Genomic DNA, 21,934 nt, shown 5'->3' on the forward strand with positions numbered 1-21,934 from the left:
AGAACAGATGTGCTTCTGGAGGGCTATAATGATAGGTGGTTAAATAAAGGCACAGGTGGTTGGCGGAAAGATGCTTAGGAAGTCCTTGTCTTCCTTTGATTTGGAGGCCCACCGTGGGGAATCAGTCCAGAAGTGGGCTTGGAGTTGAGGTGCTTGTTAATGGCTGTGGAGGCAGTAGGGGCCGGAGACTGATTAGCTCCTTGCCCACAGGATCCTGCTTTCTCCCTTGGTGCTCAGGACCCTCCATCCCGTCCCGCCCCCCCATACAGGTGTTACCGTCCTCTGTTTTAGGACATTGCTACTCAGGGCCTCCCAAACATCACCTGGGAGCTTGTTAGAACTCCGTGAGCTCAGCGCTCACCCTGTCCTGCTGAATCAGAATCTGCATTTTAACGAGAGGGTGGTTGATGTGCACATTTGAAGGCAGATCTTAAAACGTCAAGTTGGGTCTCTGCCTTTGTAGTGCCCTCCCGATAGCTTTGTTTGCTTTTCCCGTGGCTTGTTCTCCCTATGGAGCCAGGGCAGCTTCAGGGGTTCTTTTTCTGTCTTCAGCAAATCGTATTTGATTTCTTGTCACCCAGTGGGCCTCCTACCCACCCAACCGCCCCCCGCCCCCGTCTCCTTTAACCTTCAGGGCTTTGTGCGTGTGTCCTTTGTAGGTAGCGAGCCCCTTGTTTATGATGGTGTTTCTCTCTTCGTGGAACTAGCATTACGCCAGCTGATTTTTCACTTATTCCTCCTTATTCTCATCCCCTTCATATGTCCCTTCAGAGCAGTCTCTCATATAAAGATTAAGAAGAGATTGTCCTAGTCATGATAACAGCTCTCTGCTAACATGTGACAGGGCGGATAAACTCGGCTTCTGTGGTGGCTCTCCCCCCAAGTCCACATTTCCTGCCTGTGGTGGTTTTGCTTTTGGAATCCAAAAGTTCATCACGTGTTTTAACCCAGAGGCTTGATACTGAATATTGTTTTTCTAGTCTTTCTGAAGCTCTCTTAAAGTGAATGCTCTCTTATAGAAAATGTATAATGTATTACCCCCCATAACCGAAGTGCAGACCCCTTTTAGTGCTCAGCGTCTGGGAATTACTCCTAGCTAAGAAGCTGATATAGAGAATTTTTGTATGTGGGTATTGTAATTTGGGGAGTAGTTGGTAACTGTTGGCTACTGTTAAAATAATATATTCACTGCCATTTTCCTTGGGGGACTTTTAATTTCCTGTAGTGTTCAAAGTCCAGAGAAACCTGTAACATTCTACTTAAAATGTGATGGATATTTCCAAGTATGTTAATCTTCATTGGGGCTTGAACAGGAGCCACTCATTGCTATGATTACTTCTACAATGTGTTTTACAGTGGTTAAATGAGGAGAAAATTATCCAGAGGCTTGTGGAAATAGTTCATCCATCGCAAGAAGAAGATGTAAGTTCTCTTGTGTGACTATAAACTTGATTTTTTTAAAAAAAGAACCGTGTTTATTTGGGCACAGAGCAGAACTGTACAAGATATGAAGGTAGAGAGCAGGTAGAACAGTGATAATTAGGCATTCTTAAAGTTGAAATTTTCTCAACACTAAAGCCTTTGAAAAATGTATGTTTTGCTGTTACCCAGAATATTTCCAGAAGCATGAAACAGCAGGCCTTGGTTCTAGCATTGTCTTGTTTCTAGAGCTGGGATTTCACGCTCAGTCTGCTTGCCTTTAGTACACACCTCCTCCGTCCACACTTCTTGTTCCTTTTATACCCATCTTTAGCCTAGATAACATGGCCATGTCTGCATTTGTTCTTTCCATTCTGACCAGAGCTTTCCTGGCAGCACAGCAGGATCCTGGTCACCCATGAACCCCTCGAGTGACGAGCTCTTGGGGCCTGTACTTCCTGGCTCAGGCTTTTGTGCTCTGGCAGCTTTGGCCTTTGTCCTGAGTGCTGAAGATTGACATGGCAATGGGGTTAAAGCTCTGTGCTGAGGAACGCCTGTCGGGTGGGGTTGTCAGGACCAGCGGGTGTGCCTTTGGAGGAGACTGTCACCACTTCTCTGCTGCTGCTCTTACTGCCACCTTCAGCAGTGGGCTAAGCCATATGGAATTGCCAGCATTCGGCCATTTCTGCCTACAGACATGACAATTCCAGATGGTTCAACCTAATAGCCATGAAGGAATTGGTGTAAAGGAGATGCAGGGTGTGTCCTGGGGCACAGGGGGACCTCCTTGTACTCCTAAAGATTAGGGGTTAATTGGACAGTGATCCCGATAAAGGACCAATGCAAAGGAAGAAGTGGATATTCTCTCTCACGAAGGTAAATTTCTACAGAGGTGAATCTAGCCTCTTCCACTGCGGTCCCTTCCACTCCACTTTGGTACCTGGGGTTTATCTAAAACTGGCTTAAAAACAAAGAGCTAACCATTGAAGGGGCTGTGGATTCGCCATCATTTTCCTTGAGACAGAGCATCATGTGCCTCCTGCAGTATTGTTAGTGTCGACATTCAGGGTGCATTCCGGTGTGTCCAAGCGTTGGGTGCTGGAGGGAAGGAGTGCTGGAGTGTGAGAACCCCTGCTTAGAAGGAGCCTTCGGTCTGGTTAGGGTGATAATGATAATCCCTCCTCCTGCGGCAGGGACCTTGGATGGTCCCCAGGCACATTTCTCCTGTGTTGGAAATGTGGCCAGCGCAGGTCCTGGAGAGTGATGACTGGAGCATGGCCTGCCCCATTCACAGGGAGTGCATGATATGGACAAGGCTCACTCCTCACTGGATTCCTGTTCTTGAGCAGAAGAACTTGAACTTGATTGCTCAATAGGATATTATACCTGTGTGCAGGGTGCAGGAGGAATTGATAAAGGAGGAGTCTAACTCCACAGCAGGTTTTTTTGTGAAGGACAAAGCATTTGGGGGCATCAGCACCTTCCCTGCTTGACTTGCTAGAAAGTCCATTTTGCCTTTTGCACAGTCCTATTGATACTTATTTTGTATTAAGTGATAAATGATATGCTAAAATTATACGGACCAATTTATATTTATTAAGGAAATCTTAGGCTTCTGATTCCAGTGAGTGGATTTTGTTGTCCGGGTGTGTGTTGTCACCTGTGCTCGAAGATCACTGTTTTACCTTCACTGGGCACACATTGCTCAGTCTGCATATGCTCAGTGCCACATGCCACAGAACATGACATATTTGGGTGCTGAGATCTCAGTGCTTTCCTGTAAGGTAAACACGCTGGACACTGGGAGATGCCGTATTTCTAACTCTTTGGTATATTCCGGAAAGCTGTATTTGCCTTTTTCTTTTAAATCAAAGAAGCATATGCATCTTTCTATGCTGATAAAACTGTATATTTGGGGAATATATCTTTTCAAATATTCAATTGCAGATAATTTTCCTTGCCAGAACTTTGATTACATCTCCCAACACTTAGTGGTATGTACTGTGCAGTGTTGTTAAGTAAAGCTTATTAGCCTGGCAGAATAAAATGCTTTTTACATATGTTATTTCTTTGGAGCTTAACTTTTTACTCACTGCAACTTATGACCAGTGTTAATTTGGGTTATTTCTTAAGCAATTTCCTTGTTAACTTTTTGTTATAAATTTGACTTCTGACGTGTTTTATAGTTAAAATTGTACTTTTTTCCTTTAGCGGCATTCAAATGCATCACAGTCACTTTGTGAAATTGTTCGCCTGAGCAGAGACCAGATGTTACAAATTCAGAACAGTACAGAACCAGATCCCCTGCTTGCCACTCTAGAAAAGTATGTTTAAATCTCTCTTCTTGTTCTTTTTGGTATTGATGCTATTCGATGTGTTCCCATTGTGAGTGGTTGGTAAATGTTCCCTGTGGGGGAACCACGTCCCTGGAACGTGCCCTTGGGTGGGTGAGCAGGCAGACAAACCTGCCCACCTGATCTCAGCCATTTGCGAGGCCCAGCGGAGACCTGCAGGGTAAGAGTGGAAATAAATGGCGTTTCTATGTAGACTTTGAACTTTTCATGTAGTTGTCAACTGGAATTCTCTAAAGCCTTCGTCAGGTGGGGTAGCTGCATCATAACTTGTCACTGCCTCCACGAGTCTTTGCTGGAGAACACTCTGATGTATGAACTGATTTGACCCACTTTAGGCAATGATTTTTGTCAGAAGCCCTTCTTAGGATTTACTATGCCTTTGCAGCTGACTAGGGGCACCCTCACCAGACCTGATTGGAAGGGTTAGATGTCTTGTATGTTTCATTTCTTTGTACTGCTTCTGCCCTTATTTTTAGACAATTTCTTATGAATAGCCATCGCATGTTTATGTAGAAGACAGCTGCAGAATGATGTGCTCTTTTGACATTTGTGAATGGCCAACCTCCGTGTACTCGTTTTTCTGGATTCACGCATTTTCAGAAAGAGTATTTACCATCAAGCATGGGCATACATTTGACCTGCGTCTATACAGCTGAAAGTTATTTTAGTAAAGGAAATCGGGCATTTCCCCACTGGATGAATAAGTGGAGAGAGTACACACAGTTAGAATTGTTAAGTACAAATGCCAGTCTTGCTTCAATTTATTGCTACTGTCGTTATTTTTAATGACTTTGTGAGTCCTTAGTCTTCCTGTATATTGAAGCTCGTTTGGCATCTTTTGGCTTAACTACCTGAAAGGCCCATTTATTAAAATAAAACATTTGTGTGTATTACTTACTTGGCAAGTGTGAGACAAGGAAGGAACAGATTAGAGACAAGGATCTTGTTTTAAACTCCATCTTCTGAGAAGTCAAGTTGTGTGTATTGTAGAATAGAAAGGAGTTGACTAGTTCTCCAAAATTGCCAAACTTAAAAGAGATTATCAGCTTCTGAGTAAAACGTGATTTTACCTGCCTCACTTCAGTTATTCTTGGCGGTATGACATGTATTCCTTTTGTAACATAGAAGACATTCCACATTCAAATACTAATAATTGTGGTAGTATTAGGTTGAACCATGTAAAACTGGCATTTGAGTAGGTTAAAAAAATGTTGAATGTCAGCAGTTTCATGTGGTTCATGACAGCACTGTCCAATAGAAATATAATAAACGTCACACATAATTTTAAATTTTATAGTCGCCACATTAAAGAATAGGTGAAGTTAATTTTCATAATATATTGTATTTAATCTAATAGATAGAAAATATTTCAACATAAGTTCACTTAAAAATTATTGAGATAATTTGCATTCTTTTCTTTGTACAGAGTTTTAGAAATCCAGCGTGTATTTTACACTTAGGACAGATCGATTCAGACTAGTGACATTTTGAGTGCTCAGTGGCCACATGTGGTGAACGACCCCCCCCCCGTAGACAGTGCCGGCCACCGTGGACGTCAGGCAGCTTGGTGGCCATCCCCGAGGCCCTTAGCGCCATGCGGCCCTCTTCACACAACTCGGTGTCAACCGAATGTGGAGCCTTTCTAGATGCTAGCTGTCAGAGTTAGGCTGTCTTTAGTCCCGGATCAGGCAACTGTCACTTCCTGCAGATGGGTGCATGCTCAGAATTGGCATCATTAACTCTTAGTTGGAGTAAATTTCTTCAGATACATGGACCTGATGGGTCAGGAGCCCCATGATGTCACTGAGTTCAACCTTCCCGCGCTTAGCGTGGGGGGACTTCGTCTGTCATAGTGCTTCTCCCCACGCTCTTCTTGAGAAGGAGAGCCAAGCCCTTTGAATATCAGGCATTATGGTGGTTCTTTTAGTAGCTGTTGATTGAGAAAATACACAGTGACAATGGCTTCTATAAGCTTTGTAGACTTTTATTAATCATAGTAGCATCTTACGTATATTTGCTATATTATGTAATATATAATATCTATATATTTTCTAAGTTATTATCTAATAATACAGCAATGTATTATTAGGTCAATCTGACAATACATAGTATACAAACAGATTACCTAACTCTTTTTGGCACTTAAAGAGATGAGCTGAGGTTAAAGAGAAGGTAAAGACGGGTGGCGTCCCAGAAGGTCTTGGAGAAAGCAGACTGAGTGTCAGGTAGTGAGTAGCAGCTTGGGAGGCAGGCTGGGCTTAAATGGAATGTAGTCCGTTTAGTGCCTCTGTGGAGAATTTTGAAGTTCCAAAATTCCTTTAAAAACGGTTCTGTTAGAGAGCGTTGGACTGTGCAGCTCTAAGTTCTTGATACTAATGAGCTTAGAATGAGTTGGGGTTTGATGCCAGTTGAGCCACTTAGTTTATAGCAGTGAGCCTCTCCTCTGGCTGCCTAGAAAAAACAAAAGCAAATGAGGGTGAGCCGTGGCCTCAGAGGAGACCTCGGCTGGAGACCCTGCGTGCTCCAGGCGGAACAGCTTGTGTCCTGGTGCTCGGCCAAGAACTCCGTTCTTTTTTTAATGTGAAAGTGAATATATTTTCTCTCGCATGTAAGTAAATGCCTTATTTAAAGAATATGGAGAAATATTTTTATCCTGTTTGATAAGCTCAGTCCTTCAGTTTATGATTTCTTCTGTATTTGGTGATATTTGTATGTTTAGGTAAGACTCAGAATATGGCTCAGCTACTGTGTTGCATCTTGACCATCAAATTTTTGCTGATTATTTTATCGTTTTGTCTACTAGTAAAATGCTTTCATGGTTCCAGTACACTTCCAGTTTGATGCAGCCAGGAGACAGTGAGGACCTCTTTGTTAGCCAGTTCTTTTGGGCATCAGTATTTATGAGGGTATGAGACCGCTCTCTGATAAGTAAGAATACTACGATTGATTGAGAAGGTGGACATCTGCAGATGGTGCCGTGTCGGGACCCTCTACCTGGACTGAGGCTGCTGTTTGAGGAATATACGTATTTGCTGTAAAAGGCCATTTGTTTTCCGGAGCTCAATCCCAAACCTAACGTTTATTCTGTGAACTGCTGTGTGCTCAGTGCTGTGCTGTGTGTTTCACGGTGCTGCTTTGGGCAGAGGCCTCACAAGCACTTTGAGTGCTGCTCTGGGAGCACTGGAAAGCGCCTTCCTGCAAGGGGATCCTCTGAAGTTAGTTAGATACCAGTTTTATTTGCTTCACCCGAATAGAAAGAGATTCTCTCCTACTTGCTTCCTTAGCCTGGCAGGGGGCGGTCAGGGATGGTGTTAGGATCCAGTGAGCACAGCTGTACCTTGGGATGACTGCCGTCTCTGCCAGTTGAGAAACAGGGACAGCCTGGCTGTATGTCATATAATATGTAAGGGAGATTCCATTTCTTAATCTGCATAGATTCTAAAAATTACTGAGATCCTAAGAAACTGAGGTTTTCCTTGAGAATGTCTGTGTAAATTTACCTAACAGGTGCCCCTGTGTCTTAGGTTAATTGTGACTTTGCATCTGTACGGTAGAGGTGCAATGGGAAGAGCCTCTGGAGGATACTTTTTGGGCAATTGTTTATTCAAATCCAGTTTATTGCTACGGTATTATTTTGATTTACCAAATTTTAATTGTAGAGTAAACTGTAACAGTTGGCCTTCTCTTTTACCTGTTTTAGATCTTTGTTGATTATACGTTAATGTCTTTGTGGGAAAACATTTATGGATTTTAATTAGCATTTTTGAAAAATGCCTCCTCTTTTGTGAGGTCAAGAGTTCTAAGTCATAATTACCACCCCCAGCTACCATCACCACCCCCACCACCCTGGTCTGAGTGTCAACAAGATTGGCAAAGGCAAGCAGGCCCAGATGATTTCGCTGAGGGGAGAGGGTAGGAATATATGTATGGGAGTGTTACATTCATAATAAGCAGGATTGCTTGTCTAATAAATGTATTAAAAATAAAATATTTTTAAGTAAAACATCTACGCCCAAGTGAGGTTGAACTCTCGTGTAATACTCGTCTTACTGGCACATGGTCTTTTTCTCTGAAGTTGTTACTGTTAAATGATATTACAGTTAGCATGTGACTATTGATTTCTTTCCCTAGGCAAGAAATTATAGAGCAGCTTCTATCAAATATTTTCCACAAGGAGAAAAACGAATCAGCCATAGTCAGTGCAATCCAGATATTGCTGACTTTACTTGAGACGCGACGACCAACGTAAGCTTTCCTTTTATCTCCTAAAATGAGCCATTTGTTTTCCTTCTAGAGTTTTTAAAAGCTGAGAGTTAGGTTGTTGGTTGATAAGCTACAATACCCTGCCCTTGAATTTCAGCTGCTGACTCTTTTCCTGCTGTATAAACTATAAGTTAGCTTTAGGTGAGTGTGGTACATAGGGATGCCGTTGAAAAATATGGTTGGTAAGCACTATTTATTGGCAGTATTTGGAGTCTAGTCATTTGGGTTTTTGTAGTGGTTAAAGGAAATGCTACTATAATAAGAGCCATAGTAAACAAATCAGAAAGCTGTATAATGGCTCAAACATGAGAGAAGCTTGTTTCTTGCTTACACAAATAGAGAACAGGCGTTCCTCCTGGTCTCCTCCAAGTGGCGGCTGAGGGACTCTTCCGTCTTGTGATACTTTCCTGCACATGCTGACTTGAGGCTTCGCATGGTGTTTTCAGGGTTCCTCGTGTAGGGGCGCTGCAGTTTTGAGGCTACTTTCAAATGGATGGGCAGGTGGCTTGAGGCTTTAAGGAAAAATTTGTGCTAAGTGTTTCAGAATCAGAAATGTAGTCTCTTTGTCCCATGTGTGTGCCCCTGGACCAGCCGTTTAATGTTTGTCATGTTATTCTTTTTTTTTAATTTTTCCTTCTCCCCAAAGCTCCCCCATTACAGAGTTGTATATTTTAGTTGTGAGTCCTTCTAGTTGTGGCATGTGGGACTCCGCCTCAGCGTGGCTTGATGAGTGGTACCGTGTCCGCGCCCAGGATCCAAAGCGGAGTGCGCAAACTTAACCACTCGGCCACGGGGGCGGCCCCTGTCACGTTATTCTTTACAGTTTATGTCCACTGCCAATTTACTTACTAATTGTCAGAGTTTTCTGATTATTTCCTGGAGCATGAGAATTTGAAGCAGTATGTATATGTCAGCACTCCAGGAGTGCGTGGTTTTGAGATTAGAATTTGTGTTTTCTCACTCACTGTTGGATCCATTCAGTAAACCGGAGGGCGTGAAGAAGAGGGTGGAAGAGGCCTGCTGTCAGCGTGTGGAGACTCTGGCCGTCCAAGAGTTCTGGATTGGCTTTCAATGATGTCATTTTGGTTTCTAGCAAAAAGTGAACACAACCTTACCAACCCCTGCTTCCCAGATTCCTGATCTCTGTTCCTGGTTGGTTTAATCTTTGGTCAGGGATAATGGAAGGGCAGTATGGCCGCACTGCTCCAAGTATGTTGTAATTTTGGGATTGTGTCTATGTCTTCCGTGGTAAATCATATTTTAAATAATGTAGCCAGTAACTTGAAGTGTTAATCAAATGGTTCAAGACTGTCATCTTGCTACTCATGCTGCAGGGCAATTACACCATCTCCTGAAATGGTTTAACAGCACATGAAGTGATGCTCTGAGGTTTGCATCAACTACCTTGACTTGAGAAAGGAATAAATCTGAGAAAAAGGATACATTTTTGCCTGTGGAAGAGGAAAAAAGAAACCACAATTGTACAACTTAGAGCAAACAGAGACTATAAAACAATAAAAGAAACAATAGAAGGAAATTTCTGACCAAAAGGAACTTGCCCGAAGACCAGAAAGCTTTATCAAATACTAAGCAAGATTAAATTTTAAAAAAGACAGTGGGGGCTCAGATCTTAGCCTTATCCTGATGAGATTTCTGAATCCCAAGGATAAAGGGTAAATCTTAAAAGTATCTAGATGAGAAAAATTGGGTTAACTACAAAGCAAATCAGATTGCTGGACATCTCGTTTGTAAAGCTAAATAAATCCTGAAAAGCACGGCAGAATTGTGACCCTGAAATACTATTGTTGATGTGTGAGGGCAGAAGGGGCATTTGCAAGCACATAAGACCTCACTGTTCTGTCTGTTCTTTCCCTGGGGTAAATTACTTAAAGATGGACTTTACCAAAGCCAAACAGAAAATAAGTTAGAATAAAGAACTTAAGAAGAGGAAATATATTGATAAAAGATAATGAAATGGATAGGGATGTGAAAATTAATATGACCGTGAAAGTTAAATGTTAAGAATGAATAATTGAAAAGTCACATTTCGAAAAAAGCAAATAAATTCCAGATTATTTTAACAAAACTCAAGAAATAAGGAGAAGGAGTAAATTAGTGTGTATTAGTTCTTATACTGAGGAACTGGTACTTTCATATATAGTTTATTTTTCATCTTGAAAAAATTAGATTTTTTTCACCTTGATAAAATTGTAGTTCAGATATCTCTTTTATAAATGTAGAAAAATAGTAGGTTATGCAATGCTCAGAGCACCTTACAGGGCCAGGAGAACAAAGAAGCTCTGAGATCTATAGTCACAAGGGTAATTTGTACACACCTGCTAGCCCTTCTCGGGAAATGCTGGTGGCAGGGCGAGAAACTAGAGCAAGCTTCCCCTGCAGAATAGGCCTGAGGAAGTGGAGCTGCAGCCTTTGGGGGACATGCATGATTTCCCCCCTCCACGGTCCTCCATTCTTGGCCGCTACTGAACAAAACTCTTAAGCCACTGAGGAAAGGGTGGCAAACGCTGTAACCTTGAAGACACCGGTGAAAACCGTGTGCAGTGGGATGAAGGGACCAGAGAAAACCCTCTATCCCATGAGAGAGGCAGGGACACATTCTGGGCCTAGACTGTTAGAGATCGCCTGCCACTGAGGTGAGGGCAGGATCACTGAGAAGGCCCCACCCCTGAAACCCGGGGACACTTCGTCTGCCAGAGACTGAGGCTGAACCAAAACAACGGAGCAGTTCTCTCCTCTCATCCCTCTCTACACATCCCTGTCCAGGCCTCCGAGCATCGAGGAACAGCAGCAGTCTGCTGATGGAGGACAGGCTGGTGTGGGAAGGGGGCTCTCCAGGCGCAGCAGCAAGCTCACAGGGAGAACTTGAGCTAAGGTGGAGCAGACCTTGAGAAAAACTGGCAACTCAGCCCTAGCTATAAATACAAAGTAACTAGAGACGGATTTGAAGTCTTTTGCGTACTGAGGGAGATCATTCAGTCATAGCAACAACAAAACCCACCCTAGCTCATTTACCAACTGATATAGATTGATTCAAACCCCACACGAAACACCTAGAAAAAAAGGGATGTGTCCATTCCAGATGTAGATGCTGTTTACATCAGTTTCTACTTTTCCCACACAGGATGTCCATCTTTCAACCAAAAATTGCAAGACAAAGAAGCAAGATAAAAAGACCCCCAACAAACTCTAAAAAGAAAAAGCAATCAGTAGAACTAGACTCCAAAATGTTGAAATTATGTGACAGGGAATTTAGAATAACTATGGTTAATATGTTAAAGGCTTGTGGAAAAAGTGGACAGTATGTGAACAGATGGGAAATGTTAGCAGAGAGATGGATCATATGGAAATGCTAGAAATGAAAAACAGCAGAAATGAATAATGCTTTTGGGCTTCTTCTTGGTAAACTTTGACTTAGTTGAGGAAAGAATCAGTTGTATGACGTTAGAAATTACTCATATTGAAATATGAAGAGTTAAGCCAAAAAGTTACAACTCACAACAAGGGGGTATGTCAGAGGGACACAGGAGCAAGCTGAAAGAGCTCCCATTGGCCAAAGCTGGAATAGTTTGCACAATAAAATAAAGCAGTTTTATAACCTGAGTGTAAAATATCTGTAAGTCCATACTGATGTAAGTAAATGGTTGAACAACTAAATGGGGCGAAGAGAGATCTCTCGGGCAGAATTGCACATGGTTCCTGTAGATGCTTCTCCTCGAGGAGGAAGCGTACAACTCCCCACGCTTTAAGTGCATCGCGCACATCGTGACTTCCTTCCAAAGAGTAAGGTATGGGAAGAGAAAATAAAACTTGGTCAGATTTGACAGAGAGCCCTGACAAACACCTCCTCAGCCAGATAATCATGGTCAAGAGCCAGTGATAAGTTGTGTTGCTAGTACGTAACCTTGATGTAATGTCACGAAATGGCATTTTAACCTGTGTGGTCTTCCTCCCAATGACCCGTGAGCTTGAGGAAGACATAAGGTAAATCCCAACTGAGGGACATTCTGCAAAATACCTGGTCAGTAAAGTCTGAGTAACTATCGTGACCAAGAGGAGGCCAAGGAGACGTGACACTGAATGTAATGCAGTGTCTTGGATCGGATTCTGGAATGGAGAGAACCCTCTGGGTACAGACTGAGGAGATCCGGATACAGTATGGATTTCATGTATCAATATTGTTCATTAATTGTGACAGATGTATCTATCCTAATGTAAGATATTAATAATAGGGGAAACTGGGCATGGGTATATGGGAACTCTGTATTATCTTTGCAATTTTTCTGTAAATCTAAAACTTCTAATAGAAATCGACATGACAGACAGAAAATCAGTAAGAATACAGAATACTTGCACAACACCAGCAGTCCATTGACCTAATTGACACTTTCAGAACATTCCCCTTAACAACAGCAGAATATACATTTTTTCAAGTGCACATGGAACTTTTACCAAGATAGACCAGGTTCTCAGCCATAAAACAAACCTTAACAAATTAAAATAATAAAAAATCATACAAAGTATGTATTCAGACCATAATGAATTTAAACTAGAAATCCGTAAAGATTTCTGGAATATCCCCAAATGTTTGCAAATGAAGTGGCACACTTCTAAATAACCCCAAGCGTCAAAGAGGAAATGACAAGAAAACAAGAAAATATTTTGAACTGACAATGGAAACAGCGTGTCAGAATTTGTGGAACGTAGTTAAAAGCAGTAGAGGTAAATTTATGGCATTGAATGTTACTATTAGAAAGGGAACAGAAAGCTCGTGTCAATGATCTAAGCTCCCACCTTAAGAAACTAGTGAAAGATGAGCAAATTAAACCCAAAGCAATCAGAAAGAAAGAAATACTAAAATTAAGAGTGAAATCAAAGAGATTGAGAGGAGAAAAACAGTACAGAAAATCAGTGAAACTAAAAGCTGTTTCTTTGAAAAGATTAATAAAAGTGATAAATCTCTGGGCATAATGGCGAAGAAAAGAGTAGAAAAGACACAGATTATAAATAACAGGAATGAAAGAGGGGACATGACTACGTTCCCTGTAGACGTTGAAAGAAGAATAAAAGTACTACAAACAACTCATTAAACAATTTCAGCACTTCAGCTGAAGTGGACAACTTCCTTAAAGGCATAAAACTACCAAAGCTTACTGAGAAAAGTAGCCTGAACAGTCTTAAATCCATTGGAGAAATTTAATTCAGATTTAAAAGCTTCCCAACAAAGAAAATTCTCAGCTACGATTAGCTTCATTGGTGAATTCTGCCACAGATGGGAGGTGTCTATCAGAATATAGAAGACAACACTTTCCATCTCATGAGGCCAGCATTACTTTGAAACTAGACAAAATTATTATAGGAAAGAAAGCCACACAGCAAGATTCCACAAGAGCTTAGATGCAAAATTCTTCAAGAAGATATTAGCAAATTCAGCAATACGTTAAAATAATAATATATCAGGACCAAGTATGGTTTATCTTGGGAATGCAAGGCTCTTTCATCTTTCAGACGTTAACACTGACACCACCAAGTGCTGGTGAGGTTGTGGGGCAGCAGGAGCTCTCCATCATTACTGGTGGGGATGCAAAATGGTCCAGGCACTGTGGAAGACAGTTTGGCAGTTTCTTACAAAACTAAACATACTCTTAAACTGTACAATCCAGCAGTTGTGCTCCTTGGTATTTACCCAAAGGAGTGGAAAACTTATGTCCACACAAAAGCCTGCACATGGATGCTTACAGCAGCTTTAGCCATACTTGCCAGACCTTGGAAGCAGCCAAGGTGTCCTTCCATAGGTGAGCGGATAAATAAACTGTGGGCCATCCAGACAATGAAATACTACTCAGCACTAAAAAGAAGGAGCTCTCAAGTCATGAAAAGACATAGGGGAAACCCAGATGCATATTACTAAGTGAAAGAAGCCTATCTGAAAAGGCCACATACAGCATGGTCCCAACTGGATGACATTCTGGAAAAGGCAAAACTATAGAGACAGTCAAAAGATCAGTAGGAGGTGAGGGGATGAGATGAGTAGGCAGGGCACAGGTGACTTTTAGGGCAGTAAAACTGCTCTGTATGATACCATAATGATGGAGACACGTCATTATACATTTGTTCAAACCCACAGAATGTCCAGCACCAAGTGTGAGCCCTAATGTAAACTGCAGACTTTAGATGATTATGATGTGGCCATGTAGATGCATAGATTATAGCAAATGTACCACCCTAGTGGGGAATGGTGATAATGGGGGAGGCTATGCGTGTGTGTGGGGAGGCGGGTGTACGGGCAGTCTCTGTACCTTCCCCTCCATTTTGCTGTGAACATAAAACAACCCTATAAAAACAGTCTTAATAAAAATTGGTGTAACTCATGTCAGATTAAAGAAGAACCCCCCTGTGATCACTTCATTAGATTTATTTATAATAAAACCTCTCAGTAAATTAGTAATAGAGAGGAACTTGGAAACTGATAAGCCCTCTTTTAAAAAGAAAACCTATAGCTGACATCATTCTTAATGGTCAAAGACTGAAATGATGTCCCCTAAAATCAGGCAACGTGGCAAGAATATTCGCTATCACCTGTCTGTTCACCCTCAATCTGAAGGTCGTAGTCCGTGCAGTAAGGTGGGAAAGAAAGAAACACCTTCCAGATTGGTAAGGAAGAATAACACTCAATCTGTCCACAGATGTCAGGATTATCTTCATAGAAAATTCTGGAGAATATACAAAACACTCCTAGAACTAACAAGGAAGTTTAGCAAGATTGCAGAACGTAAGGTCAATATGCAAAAATTAGTTGCATTTCTTTATACTAGCAACGCATAGTTGGAATTTGGAATTTTTATAAAGTGCCGTTTACTATAGCACATAAAAAAGGAAGTACTTAGATGTAAGTCTTAACAAAATGCATGCAGGGTTTAATGCTGAAGACTATTGAATTCTGATGAAATCAAAGATGACCTAGATAAATGGAGAGAGATGCCATGTTCGTGGATTAGAAGACTCAATATTGTTGAGATGTCACTTCTTCCCAAACTAATCTGGAGATTCAATATAATTTCAATTAAAATCCAAGCAGGATTTTTTTGTAGAAATAAAGCTAATTCTAAAATTTACGTGGAAATTCAAAGGAAATATAATAGCCAAAACAATTTTGAAAGGGAAAAACAAACTTGGAGTACTGACACTGATTTAAAGCTGCAGGACAGTTGGTATTAGAGAAAGGATAGACTATAGATTACTGGAATAGTAGAGTCCAGAAGTAGACCCACACATACATGGTGACTTGGTTTTGACAGAGGTGTGGAGGCAGTTGAGTGAAGAAAGGATAGCCTTTTCAGCAAATGGGCTGGAACGTTCATCTGCAGAACATTAGACCTGGATATGTACCTTGCATATTGTGCAAAAATGAAGTGGAACATGGGACTAACTATAAATCCCCAAACTGTAGAAGTTCTAGGAGAAAATCTGTGAGCTAGGATTAGGCCGAGATTTCTCAGCTGCATCACCAAGGCCTGGTCCATAAAAGAGAAGTTGACAACTCAGACTACATTAAAATTTTCGATTTTACTCTTGGAAGGACTATTAAGAAAATGAAAAGGCAAGCCACAGACTGCTGGAAAATATTTTTAAATTGTGTGTCAACGAAACGATGTCCAGATATGTAAAGAACACTCAAAATCTAGTAACAAGAAAAAGAATCCAGTTTTTAAGAAATAAAAGGATTTGAGCAGACACTTAATAAAATGTGTATGTATGTATTTGTAGCAAATAAATATATGGAAAAATGGCCAACGTCATTTGTCATTAGTGAAATTCAGGTTAAAACTACATTGAGATGCCACTGCACATCTTTTGAACAACTTGTATTTGTTTCCTCTGGCTGCTGTAATAAATTACTGCAAACCCTGACTTAAAAGGACAGAAATCTGTTCTCTCACAGTCTGAATGCCAGAAGTCCCAGATCAAGGGGACACAGTGCTGCCCTCTCCAGAGGCACCCGAGGAGACTCCTCCTTTGCCTCTTCCAGCTTCTGCTGGCTGCTGGCATTCCGTGCCTTGGGCCACCTCTCTCTCTGCTTCATCTACGTATCGCCTTCTCTGCTGTGTCTCTCCCCTCTGTGATAAGAACACTTGTGATGGCATTTAGGGCCCACATGGATAAACCAGGATCGTCTCCTCATCTCAGGATCCTTAATTAATTACTTCTTCAAATAAGGTAACATTCACAGGCTCTGCGGACTAGGGTGTGGACATATCTTTTTGGGGGGCCATCAGTCAGCCCACTACATAGCTAAAGCAAACAAAAAAGAGAGACACCTCCCAGTGCTGGTGACCACGGGGAGCGAGTGGAAGTCTCACATGTTACTGTGGGGAATGCGAAGCCATGTAGCCGCTTTCTGAAAACATGTGGCAGCTTCTTAGGAAGTTAAACAGATGGTTGTATTTGCCAGCAGTCTCTTAGATATTTACCTGAGCAAAATAAAAACTGTCACATTAAAAACTTGTAAGTGAATGTTTATGTTACTTTTATTCGTAGTCACCTCAAACTGTAAACAACAAAAGTGTCCTTTAACCAGTGACTGGGTAAAGAAGATGTGGTATGTTGGACGGTAGATTGCTGTTACCACCAAAAGCAGTGGACTCCTGAGACAGAAACCCCCGTCACTTCTTGTGCCTTTCCAAATCTAAGTTTAATAAAGCTCCACTTGGAATAGCAACGTGTCTTTTGTTGGTGATTTGGCAAATTCTTATGTATTTTTGGAAGAATAAAAATGTGAGACTAGCCAAGAAATGTTGAGCAAGAGCAATGATTGAGATAAGTTGCCTCCTACATATTACGGTGCATCATTGTTATAAGAAATATGGCAGTGTGATACCAGTGGCAGTCTTGTTAAACACCGTGGATATTGACTATAGTACCTCAGTCAGGGCTGGTACGTAAATTGATGCTCACTAAATATTTATTAGATGAACAAAAACCCAAAATTTCTATGAATGATTAAGGAATTTTAGTGTGTGGTTTCATATGGTTTTTGTGTAAGTGGGGAAAGGCAGATTGTTCTATAAATGTGGCTTAGAAAGTGACTCACCACTTGGGAAAAAAAATATCATGTCTATACCTGTTTTACATAAAAATAAATTTCAGAACCAGCCCTGATGGCCTTGCGATTAAAGTTTGACTCTGCATTGGCAGCCTGGGTTGAGTTCCCAGGCAGAGAACTCCACCACTTGTCTGTCAGTAGCCATGCTGTGGCGGCAGCTCACATAGGAGAACCAAAAGAACTTAGAACTATACACAACTATCTACTGGGGCTTTGGCAGGGGAAAAGAAGAAAAAAGGAGGAACACTGGCACAGATGTTAGCTTAGGGTGAATCTTCCCCTGGGGGGAAAAATCCAGATGAGTTAAAAATACTTAGGAATAATATGGAAATACTCATAGAATTATGGGATTGTAAAGAACGTTCTAGCATGGCTCCCTGGACAGAAACTAATGAAGAAAGCTATATTTGGCCACATAAATTATTAAAACCCCTACACATTAAAAAGCACCACAATCAAAGCAAAGGCCTTTCTCCTTCCCCTTTTTCCAGTAATCGAGTTTCCGAATGCTGTTACATGCAGCTCTTAGAGATCACTTATGCATGTGGAATGTTTTCAAGTAGCAGTTGTAACAGTCGCTCTCTGGGTGTTGGCTGTAGGCCAGGCCCTGTTCTCAGTCCTTTGTCTACATTAGCGTGATCCTCACAGCAGTCCTGGGAGAGACCTTCTCAAGTTCCCATCATCCCTAGTAGAGTGAGTAACTGGGGAGTGAAGGCCAGGGTTTGGGCTCGGACAGTCTCCCTGCAGCAGCTGCGTTGGTAACCACTTGTTAGCCCTGATGCCCAGAGGACGCTCCGCTCTCAGTGGAGCTTTTGATTTGAACTGCACACCCGCATTCTTGGGCTTCTCCCTCCTGGGGTCCTCCCTTCCCCGACTCTGAGAACCCTTTGTCCCTGTGCTCACACCAGTTGAGATGTGGGAGTCTCTTTCCACTCGTAATTGTTTTCCTGTAAGGAGTAGAGTGTGATGAGTATAGATTGAGCTTTATGTTAAAAAGTAATTTAAGCCTTTTAAATAGGAAACAGTGTTGATTACCCAAGAAAAACTGTATGGAACAAATACAGGCCTGTTTATTATTAACATCTCACAGGCAGGTAGTATGGTGTGCCTGTAATTCACGGATCAGATCTCCTTTTGCTTTCCAGATGTTCTGGTTAGAGACCTGCTGTTAGTGTAATAGGTATAAGGAGTTAGAAGTGTTAGGAGAACGTCAAGAAATCGAGTAGAGTTTCTCTCCTGACCCTGGGGGCCTTTGGATTCCAGGTCGTGTTGACTGATCCTCATTGAGATTTTGTCACACTCTCTTCCTCACCCTCCAGAGATGTTGGTACAGTCATTATGTATTTGGATGGCTCTTATGTATATATCTACGTGCTGTGGAGCATCTTGAATGATTTGTTTTGAAACTATAATAAGTAAAATTAACTTGCTTTGTTTCAAGATTTGAAGGCCATATAGAGATCTGCCCACCAGGCATGAGTCATTCTGCTTGTTCGGTCAACAAGAGTGTTCTAGAAGCCATCCGAGGAAGACTTGGATCTTTTCATGAACTCCTGCTTGAGCCACCCAAGGTAGGGCGGCTATCTTGAGCATGGCTGACCAGCTCAAAGATGGGATGTAAGCAGAAAGTATGTGAACCTTGTGAGTAATAGACCCGGCTGTGACCAGCTTGTACAAAATGTGTTAAAAAGTACACTGCCACTTGGTTTTATTGCTTTTGAGCTAGTTTTTAATTGCCTTTTATCTATATATAGTGTCTAAATTGATGAATGGGGTAGAATTAAAATTAGGCAAGTTTTTATCTGCTTAGGAAACTCAGCTTTTTATTCTTCCTTTCTATAAGTTCTGGTACTTATATGCCAGTAAAATAAACACTTTTCTTCTCCTAGCCTGTTATTTTTGCATCTTTGAAGTCCGATTCATATTTGGGAGCTGATGTGTGAAATGGAGCTGTCTCACTCAGAGCTGGGGCAGTGGGGCAGGCTGAGGGACAGATGCCGAATGTAAGAAGCAGTCGGTTGAATGTGAGTCGGAGTGTCAGTTTTTCTGTAGGGAGCGTCCCTGTGCTAATCTAAAATGCCTCTTCACTCAGGCAGGCCACTGAAAGCCCAGATAGCCGACAGGGAAGACCTGCAAAGAGGGCTCCCCACGGTGCGGGAGGGGTCCTGCGGCTGCTCTGGCCCTCGGAGTGGTGCGGAGGTGGAGATTGGGCTGGAGGCCCTTCCGTGTGGAGGTGGAGGTGGAGGTGGAAGGCAGTCCCTGAGGGTTCTGCGGCCGGCACCAGCTCTTGCCCTTTCCCTTTTCCTCCCACCCTCTACATTGGACCGGGCTCCTGGCTGTTGTCTGTATCTCGGCGGCACCTGCTGGGTGCATTATTGGGACTTGAGTATGCTAGTTTCTCCCTTCTGAATGAGATGTTTTCTGTTTGTTTAACCTTTTTATGCGGGGAGAGCACAGAATAATTTATGTCCATTACCAAGGGAATCTAGTTCAGCTTCCAGATTGTCTCTTCAGATGCTACCAGTGAGCCAGTCATGGTCCCACCTGTGCCATGTTGTCTTATGTGTGTTCAGCCTGTGTTGGGTGTTTGCCCTCAGGGAAAGTGCCCCTGTTGGTCCTTCCTGCCAGACCTAGGAAGAAGAATGGGAGAGTGAGGAAAGAAGAAGAAAGGATTTATTGAGGAGACGAGGAGGGAACATAACAAGTGGAGGCTGGAGGAGGAGCAGGATCTGAGAGAGGAGGGTGTGTGCTAAGTGCCCCTGGCCTGTGACCTAGATGGCCTACTCGTCATCTTTCTCGGTGGACACAAAGGCAGCACCTAACATGGATTCTCACACGTGTGTTCTTCTCGGCCCTCATTCAAAAGTAGGGCAGTGTCTTGTTTGGACTTCCTCTCTCTTACTGCTAGGACTGAGTGAGTTCAGTTTACCTGGTTTTGCTGCATGAGGCGGTGTGTGAGTAGGTCCACGAAGCTTTTGAAAATGTCTGTTCATTAGAGCTGTCTCACCTGGAGTAGAGCCGTGAGCCTTACAGTCCGTGGAGCGTGGAGGGGAGCGGGAGGGTGTGAGCGTGCTGGCGTGGCTGGGGCCAGTGAGGAGGGCTGCCTCGCCGCGCGGGGGTGGCTCCTCGCCTTTCCTGTCAACACTTCGGAAAGTCTCAGTTGTCTGGGTCTGTCTTTGGTGATTTCAAAGTATAGAAACTTCCTTTTATAGACAAGAACAGGTTTAAGATTGATCCTGTTTCAAGGTTATGATCCAGGGGCAACTTCTGAGTTTGCATGTTTATCACAGATTTGGCAAAGATGGAGGACCGTGTTCCAGAACCACTCGTAACTTGTCGTAGTTTGTTTGACTTCTGGTCAGGTTTCAAGTATTGCGCTTCTTTTTCATGAACTTCCATAGCTTTCTGCTTTCTTCCAGTACCAGTTTGGGATGTTGAAGCAGGGGGATGCTGGATTTCTTATAAAAGCTGTAGCCTAGGGAAATTACTTAATTTTGTTTCCTCTTGGTTATTTCATTGTATCTTAAAGACATCAGTGGCAGCTTTGGGTTTCCCTCCAGGTCTAGGATTCAGGCCAGATTGTTTGCAGGGTTAGCTCACCTAGTGTTCTAGCTTAGACATACCCCTGCACCCTTTTTGTTTGTTCACCTAACTGGATTTAATTGGGAAGCTTTCTCTTCCTCAGAAAAGTGTGATGAAGACTACGTGGGGCGTGCTGGACCCTCCCGTGGGGAACACCCGGTTGAATGTGATTCGGTTGATATCCAGCCTCCTTCAGACAAACACCAGCAGTATCAATGGGGACCTAATGGAGCTCAATAGCATTGGGGTCATATTGGTAAGATTTCCCCCAAAAGATGTTTTCATTTGCCCTTGATATATAACTCAAGTTACACCGTCACAAACGTGTAGTATGTGTCAGTGACTTTCCTTGGGCTGAGCAGAAGTGATCTTTTATATAGTTTGTACCTTGAGTGTGTCATGAAATTTGAATGGTTTTAATTTTGCAGTGGTTAGTTATTGTTGCTGTGTGTAAGAGTCACATTAGAGAATTTGGAAGATGATTAAGACATAGGCTTTTCCCTCGAAGCCCAGTCTGGCACAGACGATGGAGTGAGTCTGACCTCCCTCTTCAGGGGCTTGTCTTAGAGATAAATGACTGTGGCTGCAGCCCTGGTTTCTCTTCATAATCAGCGAAGAGACAAGCCTTTATCTTTTATCTTCTTTCCACTGAGCAGTATCTGTGTAATGGATCTGAGACTGTATGTGGTCTTTTGATTTGAGTGTAAATTCTTCCTTGAAACAGCTGTTAGTCTGCTTGTCAGTGGAAGGGAAAAGGAGGAGCCCAGCAGTTATCTGGACTTCCTGACCCCTGAGTCCCCCAGTTCCAAGGCTTGTGCTTGGTGTCCACAGACCCCGCTCCAGTGCCCACCCTTGCCTTGTCTGTCCTGCCCCTCCACAGCACAGAAGGCACGAGGGTGAGCACTTGGCACGTTTCATACGACGTCTGGTCACACTGTACATTTGGGGTGTTTCACAGGAGGGGCTGGGTGTTTGCCACCACATGAGAGACACTGAGTGTGCACTTTCCATACATTTCTTATGTGATCCTGAGTAGAAAAACCCTGTGTGAGAGCGAGTATGTTTTTCAGATCATGCCCAGAGAAGGGGGTATGTTCCATGGCTAGTACGTGGTGGAGCCAAGATTTGAGGTCACCCCTAATTTCAAACCCATGCATGCTTTATCTGCCATACCATTATGCTTCCTGGTGTCACT

General features: G+C 42.6%; 1 protein-coding gene across 50 annotated transcripts in view; it reads left to right on the forward strand.

Moving 5' to 3' along the window:
* The window catches only part of PPP6R3 (protein phosphatase 6 regulatory subunit 3), a 140,780-nt gene that overhangs the window by 72,532 nt on the left and 46,314 nt on the right, over positions 1–21,934 (forward strand). For 36 of the 50 annotated variants that reach the window (XM_023653807.2, XM_023653816.2, XM_070228508.1 and 33 more), the window contains 5 exon segments: positions 1,357–1,422; positions 3,631–3,743; positions 7,905–8,018; positions 18,599–18,728; positions 20,843–20,995. In XM_023653807.2, the coding sequence (XP_023509575.1) occupies positions 1,357–1,422; positions 3,631–3,743; positions 7,905–8,018; positions 18,599–18,728; positions 20,843–20,995 (576 nt within the window). 50 annotated transcript variants of the gene reach the window in all.

This window comes from Equus caballus, chromosome 12 (genome assembly GCF_041296265.1).
Source record: "Equus caballus isolate H_3958 breed thoroughbred chromosome 12, TB-T2T, whole genome shotgun sequence".
In the NCBI taxonomy this organism is placed as follows: Eukaryota; Metazoa; Chordata; class Mammalia; order Perissodactyla; family Equidae; genus Equus; species Equus caballus.